General features: G+C 38.6%; 1 protein-coding gene across 1 annotated transcript in view; it reads right to left on the bottom strand.

Annotated features, from left to right (window-relative positions):
• The window catches only part of LOC104909828 (proto-oncogene tyrosine-protein kinase ROS-like), a 6,990-nt gene extending 414 nt beyond the window's left edge, over positions 1-6,576 (bottom strand). Inside the window, exons 1-6 of the mRNA XM_019613549.1 lie at positions 6,289-6,576; positions 5,212-5,388; positions 4,012-4,186; positions 3,471-3,588; positions 733-920; positions 27-123 (exon numbers count right to left, since the gene is read on the bottom strand). Of these exons, the coding sequence (XP_019469094.1) occupies positions 27-123; positions 733-920; positions 3,471-3,588; positions 4,012-4,186; positions 5,212-5,388; positions 6,289-6,342 (809 nt within the window). The 5' untranslated portion in view covers positions 6,343-6,576. The remainder of the gene's footprint in view (positions 1-26; positions 124-732; positions 921-3,470; positions 3,589-4,011; positions 4,187-5,211; positions 5,389-6,288) is intronic.
• Between the last annotated feature and the right edge of the window lie 4,904 nt (positions 6,577-11,480).

The following is an 11,480-nucleotide window of genomic DNA, read 5'->3' as shown; positions in this document are numbered from 1 at the left end:
AAAAAAAAAAAAAAAAAAAAATCAACCACATACCAAAACCAAACAGTATGATCATAGTCAAGCCCAGTACAACTGCTCCAATCACAGCAACAATAGCAGTGATATCTGGAGAGGTCACAGTATCTGTTAAACAGAAGGGGAAAACTAGTAAACAACTGTGTATATGAGTGTGTATCAACCTAACAGAGAGTTGAGCAAACCTGAAAGATCCCTTGAGTTGCCGGCCGTGTAAATGTCTTTCTCTGCACAGAGCTCTCTTGTAGGCTATGTGGACACATCTAGATTTGGTCAAATTAGTTCTCTTTCTCTAGGTCTCGACTATTTACGCAATGATGACCCACAATATGTATGTAAAGAGAATGTGCCAACTGCTTGATCACTCAGGCTGGGATTTTCAAAAATAACAGCAGTTTACAGACCTAGCATTCTGACTGACCTCAAGTAGTAATTTTCACATCTTTATCCAGCATGGAAGCTTGCATTTACTTCAAGAATCACATCACGATGCAAAGTGCAGGTCCATGGAGAAAAATCAGTATAAACAAGCAGAATCAAAGTTCAAGCCTATTGTTCTGTGCAAAGCAGTGCAGTTGGGGTTACATGTAAATGCTGCCAGTAATTACCCTGCATTCTTTGTGCAACAATTTCATCATAAAATAGGTCTCTCTTCTGAAATGAGTATATTTAATCTGAAAAAACTTGATTAACGAAACATAAAAGCACAGGACATACCTTTAGCCAACACAATATCTTTGCTTGTGTCACTGTATTCACCAAGCCCCAGCATATTTGCAGCTGCTACTCTGAATTGAAAAGTTCCTTCTAAGTTCTCGGCCTTCCATGTGCAAATGCTGTCACAAGAACCATTGTAAACCACAACCCACAAGGAATTCACTTTGTTGGTGTTGCCAGACTGCTCCCTACAACAGGCACAATGAAATAATCCAGGTACATTATTAATGCAGTAAGTGTTGTTCATTACTTCTCCTCCACTCTTCACTTTCACAGCTTTCTCAAAATCCCTCTGCCTGCATGAAAGTTCAATCTATTCATGGGGTTTTGGCTCTGGAGCAGAAAATTGTACCATGCCATTTCAGCAATGCCAGGAATCACACATTCTCAATTTGGCACTGGAAATGAAATGCTAGAACATTTTAGATGTACAAAGCTGCAGCACACTTTCATCCATGTCAGTGCACACCTTACAGCCAAGGTTTTAGAACTTCTTATTCACCTTTCAGGAAAAAAACCACCAGCAACACAACAACAGTGTTTATTTTGTGTACTGTTAGAAGTTTTTTGCTTTCCTGGGTCTAGAGTAATTCAGTGGCTCTTGTGCATCAGGTTTCACCAGCTAAACAGGAAGCAAATCATTGGCAGGGAAGACACAATTCTTTAGCTAGCCAGGTTCCCATAGTATCTGCTGACTGCTGCGTATATTTCTTCCATTCCCCATTGGACTGAGATTGATTGCTCTCAATAAATCCAGAGCTGATTATTCACCAACCAGACCACACATTAAACTTGAAAGGCAATATGTGAAATATCATTTCATGTCACACAGGACTGTAATATTTCATGTGAGATGACCTTCATGAGTATGTCAAGCTCTCCCAATATGCTTCAATTAAGAAAAAAGGCCAAACACTTCTAAATCAAAAGACAAGTAAAATCTTCATGTTCACATCCCTACCATAACTGTATGAAAAATGGGTTATTTCAGAAGGCTATGCAAACATTTTCTAGAATACTATAGGTCTGACTTTACACTTTTCTGAAGGGCATACAGATACCTTGAGGTTCAAAGTGCAATTCTGCATATTCTCTGCATATGTGCAGAAGCTGCAGAAGAAAAAAATATATTTCCTTAATCTAAAAAAAGCCTCAGTGATACAGTATGATTTCAGAGATGAATATGAAGCTGGAGCCTGGAGAACATGGCAGCTAAAAGACAGTCCTGACCTGGGCCACAGCAAGTCAGGCTCAATGTGGCTGTTGGCACATCAAAATTATTGTGGTCTCATAGCATGAAAGTCAGTGCTACTGTACACTCACAGAACTGTTCGGAACCTAACAGCACCAGGAAAATATTTCTGAGTGAAAACTTACATAAGTAAAGTATGCTTAACACCACAGTGCCATGAATCTTTAACTTTCATAAGCTCTAAATTGACTGAGGAAAGGAAATATTAGATTCCCTCTACCACTGCTCATTTAAAACATCTTAGGAATAGCTCAGGAAATTGAACCTCCTCAGTTTTAAATAATGCACTAATTAGACCTTTCATTGACTGCATTAAACATACTTGGCCAAATACTGGTCAAAATAATGTGAATGACTTTCAAAGTCACAGCCGTCAACAACGTACTCTAACCTGTCCATTCAGCTCTTATGTTGCTAGTGCAGGAATACATGTGAAATAGCACTTAGTGGAGCCTAATAAGTGTGACATGTGCAGATCAAGTGATTCGTATTTGACAAATTACTATAAATATTATCTAATCTTCTCATATTTGTGAGACTACCTTATGACTCTTCCTGGCAACATTATATTTCCTTACATACACTGAATGCTAAAATATTTCAATACATATTTTAGCTGAGAATATTTGCTAAATATTTGAAAATTCAGATTTGAAAGATTTCCAAATGTTTCAGTGAACATTGTATATCCAAATATATTCCTATATTTCAAGGTTTGGTCTGGAAATGTTGTTAGTGTATACTCAGTGTTTTCTAGGAATTAATGTCAAAAAATGGCTACTTATTTTACAGAGGGATGAGATCCTACAAGAAGGGCCATTAGCATCATTGACATTTCACTATTCCTATCAAAGATATACTGAAAGCCCTTGAGATCTCATATCTGTATTTACAAAAATGATTAGTTCTATCAGGTGTACTTCAAATTGTCCAGAATCTAAACACAACCCCAGTAATCTTCTGAAAACTCAGAACAAGTGAAAATGCATATCCAAAGCAGAGAAAACAAAAATTGCTCGTCAGTTCAGAAATTTCGTACTTTATGTCCTTTATATCAACAAATCATGAGCCCACTTATCTCTTAATTACAATTGCAAAAGCAATTACAGAATAAGTGGAAGTTGCTAATAGGAATCCCTCTTGTGATAGCAAGACACAAGACTGATTTACCCTCCTAGTCTGTACAAAAGCCCAAGCAATGACAATTTCAGAGACAAATAACTAATTCTCAACAATTTCCAAAACTTCCACATTGTTCTGGGCTCAAAGGGCAGCTCAGAACCATCAGAGATATTCCCTGACCTATGGATGCATAGCACCCCGGTGCTTCCTCAGAGAAAAGTGGTTGACTGCAATATGCACCAGATTACTCCACCTGTCCATGTATCTGAACAACCAGGCAAAGCCTCTAGCAAAGCCTGTTCCTGCTCACTTCGTTTTTTCTGGACTGTTCCCTAGGTAATAAGTACCATCACACATCACTTACCTGCTTTCTAAGATGTAGTAGGTGAGGTTGCTTCCATTATCTTCAGCCTTTTCCCACTGCACAGAGTTTTTAGAGTCTTCTGCTCTTTTGGGTGTCCCCGGCTTACTAGGAACACCAGCTTTGGCCAAATGGGGAAGATACAAACATTTTCAACATGTACAGCAAAACAAAAGGCTAACAGAGCAAAATTTAGACATGTACAAGAGTGGACATTCAAAAGGAGCAAGGATCAGCATCAATAATACCCCATGAATAATGACTCTTTGGCCTTCTCTTTGTGATGGACAAATTTCAAAATTTTCACTCACATGCAGCTTTTCATGAGTGGTTATGAGTTAATATGGATAAAAGCGTTTCATCTCAATTTCCCTCACTCTTTTCCCCACGTTTCACTTGAAGTGAATCTTAATTTCTTAGTATTCTGTTACTTATTTTCCAAAAGTAGTAGGTCCTGGTATTAATTACCTGCTAAATTTTACAAAATATGTTTTGATGATTCATGTTCTGAAGATAGTCCTAAAATCCTATGCTATGCGCTTACCTGTAGTTTTAAAGCTTGTTGGAAAGGAAGTGCTTTTCATTCCTGTAATATATACTACTGTTGCTCTTACAAGATAATTGGCAGAAGGAAGAGTTCCTGTGAGATTGCATGTGTAAACAGGGCCTATAGTACATGTAGTGCTTGCAGGAGAAAACCAGTCACTTCTTGTTTCCCACTAGAAAAATAAAATGTCACTGTGGTGAGCTTTCTTACTCTCTTGAAAATATATCACAGATTATTTGTGGATATATACCCACTTTGCTACATTTTAATATTGTTATGCATGTGTTTTTTCAATCGCAGGACTTTATCTTGTTAGAGACCAAGAACATAAAAACTAGTTGTTTTTCCCCTTTGCTTTCAGGAAATCTGCAAGTCTTGGCAGCCACAAAGGACAATAGATTAAGTGATCCCTTTGCACAGCTAAAAGGAGCCTTTCCCTTGCTTAGCTCTGTGCAGCTTGTGTTTCTAGATCACCGTGACACAACCATGAGTTCAGTTTGCCATGATGCAGTTGAAAGGAGATGGTTTAGTGGAGTTTGCGCTATGACACTTTTTTTATGGCAAGTGGGAAACATCTGATATAGGCTTCATGGATCTGATTATCTGTATCAAGGAATCTATGTTATCTAGTTTAGCACAGGACATTTTCTGTGTCTGGTGGTCTAAACATTAAAACCTGAAGCTCCCATCCTTGCTGCTGCCAGTGCTTCACTTATCTCTGCAGTCTGCACTGTTGGACCTGTTTTTCTGTCCAGCATTTTCCCCTAACTACTATCATAGGAAAATAAAATTCAGATACCAGGTTGTAGCTGACATTTAATGCCAAACATCCTTTTCTTTATTTTCTTTTGCAGAGTGGACCTGGACGTACAGTTCACAGTTAACACACAGACTGGGGGAGGGCAGTGAGGAAAGAGGGAGGGAACTATACTGAAACAGGAGACCCAGAAGGAATTCTAGTGGGGTCATCCAGGATGTCCTTTGGCACTGTGGAGTATTAAATGCTGCAGCTGCACTCCTCCTTGTTCCTGGCAAATGCTGCCTCCATCCTGCCCCTTCTGAGTCACTAAGACTGACATCACTGTGCCCAAATTAACCACTGAGATTCTTCATATATGCCCTGCCATGCTGTCTTGCTCACCAGGATAGAACTGGGTTAAGTTTAATCTGATATGGAAAAAAATTAAGTATTTTTACCTTACTCAGCTCAAACCAGAAGCTGGTTCCATTGATGTGCAGAGGAGCTCTCCATTCTAGCTGAAAACTGGTATTTCTGGGGATTATTTTGGAAGGTGAAAGTGGAGACTCAAAAGTTTTTGCAGTAACAGGGACACTTTCAGAAAACCAGTTCTCATTGGGATGAAAAGCAAGAACCTAGTAAGGAAACAGATGAACTGTACAGTACAAGACCAGGTAGAAAAGGTGGCTTTAGAGTGTTTGGAAGGATAGCCATTTTAAAACAAGGTAATATTCAGGCAATCCAGGATGAAATATTTTGTGTTTCAGTGTTACATATGTTTAGGATAGATGTCAGTGCTTTCTGCAGTCTCCTTGCTCATAGAATCTTTTCAGTTTCATCTTTCTCACTAAAACTCTTCTCCTTTTAGACCCTTCCTAAATGCCACAGATTCTTACACCAGTATGCAGACATTACATCACATGCTGGATTGTGTTTCAAAATCACAAAAACATCATATCAGATACTTTTTTTGTTTTATTGGGCTTTTTTTTTAATAAGAAAAAAATATTTATTAAAGGAAAAAAGCAATTGGTAAAACGGCTAAGCCCACTATTCATATAATAATAGGGTTCCCTTTCATTGAAATTTTCAGAGCTTTTGCTCCTAAGATGAAATTTCATCTATTGGCTATGACTCATTTCACTCACACAGCCCTGTTTATTACACACTACATCGAGTGCTTCAGAGTTAGGTGGCCTCCTTGCAGAAAAGAGGTTTTTGTTGATCCTCCTTCAGCATGTATCAGGGCAACCGCAGCAAGACTTCTGTAGCAGAAATTCCTATTTAGTCTTGATGTCGGTGATATGCTCCCACAATAGAAAATATTTCAGTTAAAGGATTTCATCCAAAAAACTCATATAGGAATAAACTGTGATGTTTGATTTTCCTTAATTAGAAGACTAGAGGACTGAGAGAAATCTGTCAAGTCTTGAACTTATATTTTCAAAATAGACATACATATTTACAGAGGAGCAGTCTGAAAACTTGCAGGTTAGTGAACAAACAGGTAGTGGTTATACTACTTGTGATTATACCTTGAACAAATTGTTTGTTCCAGACTGGAGATCACTGACAGACCATGAAAGCATCCCATTTGGAAATTCACTTTTTCTCAAGGGAGCTTCTGGGAACAAAGACAATAAATTGACAGAAATTTGATAGCGGATGGATTCCAGAGGTCCATTTGGCTCCAGAGGCTCACTCCAAGATATGTTGATGGTAGTGTCGGACAAAACCACTGCCTTAATGGAATCAACTTCCTCTGGTACTGGAAGAGAAATTAAAATGAATCTACTTTTGGTATAGATCTCACTGTTTTGTTCTGATTTTTATTTGACTGATTTTTAGACAAACAAAATGTCATGAAGGAAGGAAAAGCAAGTTATGAATATGGTAGTATTCTGGCTATTGTACTATTCATGCAGGCAAAAACGTAGCTGGTGTCCTATAAATTTACAGTTATATCACAGAACTCTTGCTCTTTCTTATCAGTTTCAGATTTGAGTGCAGTAAGACGATAACTTGGATAGGCACTAAAAAAATACCTATGCACTTTTCCAATTTGAAAGAAGAAATCCTCAAATCTGACCACATATTACAATATTCTTTAAAAGATACATTGAAAGATTAAATAAATCATTCAGGTTGACTCTATGAAGTGAGCAGTTCCAATACAATGTAAAACTGATTTATTTTTTATCTGATCTAAAAGTTAGATTTCTTTTATGAAGGTTATTTTGAAACACTTTATACTTAAATCTCTAGAAAAATTAAGTTTCTGCGTAGCTTCCATGTATTCTCCTTTCTTTAAAAGAAATCTTTAAACTCAGGATTTCTCATATAATACATGAGGTTGGCCTTTGACCTAAATACACCTAAGATGTCCTCTGTTACTGGTAAGCAAGGAGAAGATAGTTATCAAGACAGTAAAACATCACATACTCACCTAATGTATTAAGCTTTCTAAACTTGGAGATGTACTACACCCAATTTCGGTGGTGAATAGAAATACTGTATCCTGGATTGCCAGTCAAATGGACCAGTAAGTAATTTACAAAAGAAAAAAATATTTGCAAACTCATCGTGTAGGCAGGATTGAATTGAAAGGGTTGTTAGATAAAACACAACCTCCTCAAGTTCATTTTTCCATAAGTTCATATATTCTTCAATCCTTTGTTTTGTCCAGTTCAGAATCTCACAGTTTAATAGATTTATTTTGTTTACTTTGAGAGGTGTTTCTAGATTCCAAGAACAAAGTTAGATGTATTCACCAAGACATTGTTATGTAGACTCTACAGAAGAGGAAGCTAGCTGAGGACTCCCAAGCATTTCTTGCTATCATTTACAATTTTTTTCAGAAATACATACTCGGTCTGAGCTATGGAAGTAAGAAACTTGACTGTTGGTCTATTTTCCATGCCAGCAGATTTCTCACTAGCTCTTTTGTAAAAAATAAACTCTTCCTTTGGATCTCTGTGACCACAAATTGAACTGGTATGTGGAATGCCCCAACTCAGTGTTAAACATTCTTTCTTTCCCATTGAACTGTCCAGATACATAAAAAATTAAAAGTTGTTACACTATCTAGATTCCCAACATTTCAGAATGAAGAGAACATATTCTCTAATTTATGCCTTAGCAGCAAGGACTGCAGGTTATTTCAGTGAAATGTGCAGTAGCTAAGCTAGCAGAGAAGGCAAATGTCTTGTTTCACTAGCTAAAAGATATGTGGAGGAAGAGTGACACTCTGTGGCAAGAGGAATGCATTTATTTTTCCAACTTGTACTTTTTTCATTCCTTCTATTTTCCTATTTGTTAGAAAGTACAGATTAACTCAAGCTTCTTTCATTTCATTACGGAACTGAGGGAAAGAGAGGGAATGTACACTGCTTCTGAGGTGTGAAATAGCATACACACTTCAAGAGGCTCTAGTAGCATCTGATTACAATTTAAACTAGCAGTTACATTCATGAAATTGAGAACACAAGTGCTGGGACACAAACACATTCTAGTCACAGCTGGTTGGAAAATTTTCAACAAATTGTGAAAAGCTCTAAATGTTGATGAAAATACCTGTTAAACTGCTCAGGGTTTGGGATTTTTTTTTTTTTTCTCATTATTGTCATTTATTTTCTTTTTTCTGTTTTGTTTTCAGACTTCATTTGTTTTGGTCACAGTGTTTTGTTTTGCCCAACTGAAAAAGTTTGTTTTGAGTTTCATGTTTCACTTGACTTGAGCCTGAAAAATTCCATTTCAGTGGAGCAACCCAGTCTCTTATTTCATATTCAACATTCAAGTTCCTCCACGGAAAGGGTGTACATTGCTGCAGGTTGGCTCAGTTTACCTCACAAAGAAGCAAGAGTGTGAATTCCTGCCACATCCCAATAGTATCCAATCTTACTCAATCAGCAAGTCGTATGAATTTTGCAGTACAGACACAGATTCCCATGCACAGAATTGAAATTGACTTCTTATAGGTCAGCTTTTCTTACCTTCTGCAACATACTCCTTAGCAGTATGTTGAAAATATTCATAGAACTACATAGGACGAGAACCTATTTGCTCAGTGCTGCAGACAGTGAGAAATCTGTTTAAGGGCAGAGAGAACCCAAATAGAGGTAAAGAGAGAGAAAGGGAAACCCTTGGATTCTTGCTATCGTATGCACAGGTCTAGCTGGATGTCACAAGAATATACCTGTAGTTGTGTAGTCTGTGCAGCTACATATCACCTATCACCAGCCCTGCTATAGATGGGTTAAGTGAGTGAATACTTAAGAACCAAGTGCTGCTGTGCGTCTCCACTTCATTCACTTGCTCTCTCTCAGAGCAGAACTGCTCCAACCCTGTGGGACAGGATCCAGGCAGGAAAAGTAGTGAAGGTATGTCTACAGCATGTCTGTAACACAGTGAGTTCAGCAGCAAGCATCCCTAGATACTCTCTCCCAATTCCTTCCAGTAAAATACAAATGGACTGCCATCTAGGCTTGGCTACAACTCTGCTTCTGTAACATGGACATTATCAGAGTTGTGTGATAGATCTTCAGAGGATGAGTTTTTGTATGTTAAGCTGCCCCTGGGCAGTGACATCCAGCACAATAAATGGAGCAGAGCTGCAGAGCCAGTCTGCCACAACAGAAGAGCAATTAAGTTGCACCACGGTAAGTTTAGGTTGGATATCAGGAAATACTTCTTTACACAAAGGGTTGTTAGCACTGGAATAGGCTCCCCAGGGAGGTGGTTGAGTCACCATCCCTGGATGTATTTAAAAGCCGTTTGGATTTGGTGCTCAGGGACATGATTTAGCAAAGGGTTGTTAGAGTTAGGGTAGTATGGTTAGGTTATGGTTGGACTCGATGATCTTTAAGGTTTTTTCCACCCTGAGTGATTCTATGATTCTATTCTACGATTCTATGATTCTAATGAAGTGCTAGGCTTACTACAGAGAATGGATAGATCTTTGTTATTGTTTTCCCTGTTTTCATCAAATGAGGTCAGCAGTATCACTCCAATAACAACAAAATTATCTGAAGAGCAGTAAGAAGACAGATCCTCGTGAAGAAGGATGTGAGACAGACATTCACACACATACACACGCATGCAAAACAAGAAAAAGTTACTGAGCAAGGTACTTCTGTTGGGTCAGGCTGCAGTGTAAGACAACATATACAAAGGCATAGCATATATCTTCAGATGCTGCATTTCTTTCTGGGACTTGAGAGCTTCAGGAACTGTAGGTGGGACTGTAGGTGTCCCACAGTGCAAGCAGGGAGAGTGATACAGGGAGTGGGCTGAAGCATTTTTTCTGTCCTAACTAAGGACAAGACTATCTCAGACTAGCAGTGTTCTAAGAAAGTAAGGAAAGTTCAAACTCTATCTCCCTATAAATCCCAGTTAACCTTTAAGCATCTGAGGAAAGCTTTTGGGTTGTTTTGATTTCAAGGCAGATGGGGCCAAGACTCCCAAATACATTAAAGTGCAGCAGAGTTGTTTTTCCCCCCTATGGCATACTACAAATTTCATCAGTTTCACGAGCAGTCAGTAAGGAAGTTACGGTACTCAAGAAGCACCAGATCTATGTTCAGCAATGGGATCTCCAGAATAAGGTAGGGAGGACAACTGTGAAGGTAAAGGGCAGAGGATAAATGGAAGAAAACAAGGAGAAGACAAAGTAAGATATGTCCTAGTTGTGAGGCAAAATTGTCTCCTGTTACACACAGCTGAATAATTGGCATGTGCTCAGTAGTCATAGGTCCCCCATAATGTAACACAGTCCACAAGTCATTAGCAGTAGTGTTACAGAAATTCCTCATTTCCTGTTCTAGAAAATATGCCCCAAATAAAACGAGTGTATTTAATATGTCTGAGTTATCTAAGAGAGCACTGAAGAGACAGATGATTTTTTTTCTTTTCAGTTTAACATCAGAAAGGAAAACCTGCAAAGCCACACACCCAAAACAGGAAGTAGAGATATTAACCTGGACACATTTCTTGAGCATCATCTGGTAATATAACACACACACACACACACGATGTGAGATGAATACTGGCTTTATAAATCAATCTTGCTACGGAAGCACAGGCCCAGCTCTGAAATAACAAAGAATCAGACTGAATAATAATAAGCTAACTCCTAACCAGTTATCTCTCTGCCTTAATTGATACAGTGAATGTTCAAGGCAAAAGCACTATTCCTGGCCTTCTTGTTCTAATATGAAAGGGACTGAGAAGAACATATCAAGATTACTAAAACAAACAGAAAATACACAGAAAAATAAAAATGAAGTGCTGTCTCTTCATCCTGATTCATAATAAATCATATCTACACTACCCTAAGAAACAGTAATTATGAGAACACTATCAGATCAAGGGAAAAAAATCACAGAATCACAGAATTGTAGGGGTTGGAAGGGACCTCTAGAGATCATCGAGACCAACCCCCTGCCAAAGCAGGTTCCCTACACCAGGTCGCACAGGTAGGCGTCCAGGCGAGACTTGAATATCTCCAGAGAAGGAGACTCCACAACCTCCCTGGGCAGCCTGTTCCAGTGCTCCGTCACCCTCACCGTGAAGAAGTTCTTACGCACATTCGTGCGAAACTTCCTATGCTGCAGCTTATGTCCATTTCCCCTCGTCCTGTCTCCACGTACCACTGAAAAGAGACTGGCCTCACCACTATGGCCGCCACACCTCAGATATTTATAAACCTGGATCAGGTCCCCTCTCAGTC

Source organism: Meleagris gallopavo, chromosome 2 (genome assembly GCF_000146605.3).
Source record: "Meleagris gallopavo isolate NT-WF06-2002-E0010 breed Aviagen turkey brand Nicholas breeding stock chromosome 2, Turkey_5.1, whole genome shotgun sequence".
NCBI classification, from domain to species: domain Eukaryota; kingdom Metazoa; phylum Chordata; class Aves; order Galliformes; family Phasianidae; genus Meleagris; species Meleagris gallopavo.
This window is presented reverse-complemented; position numbering and strand designations above follow the sequence as displayed.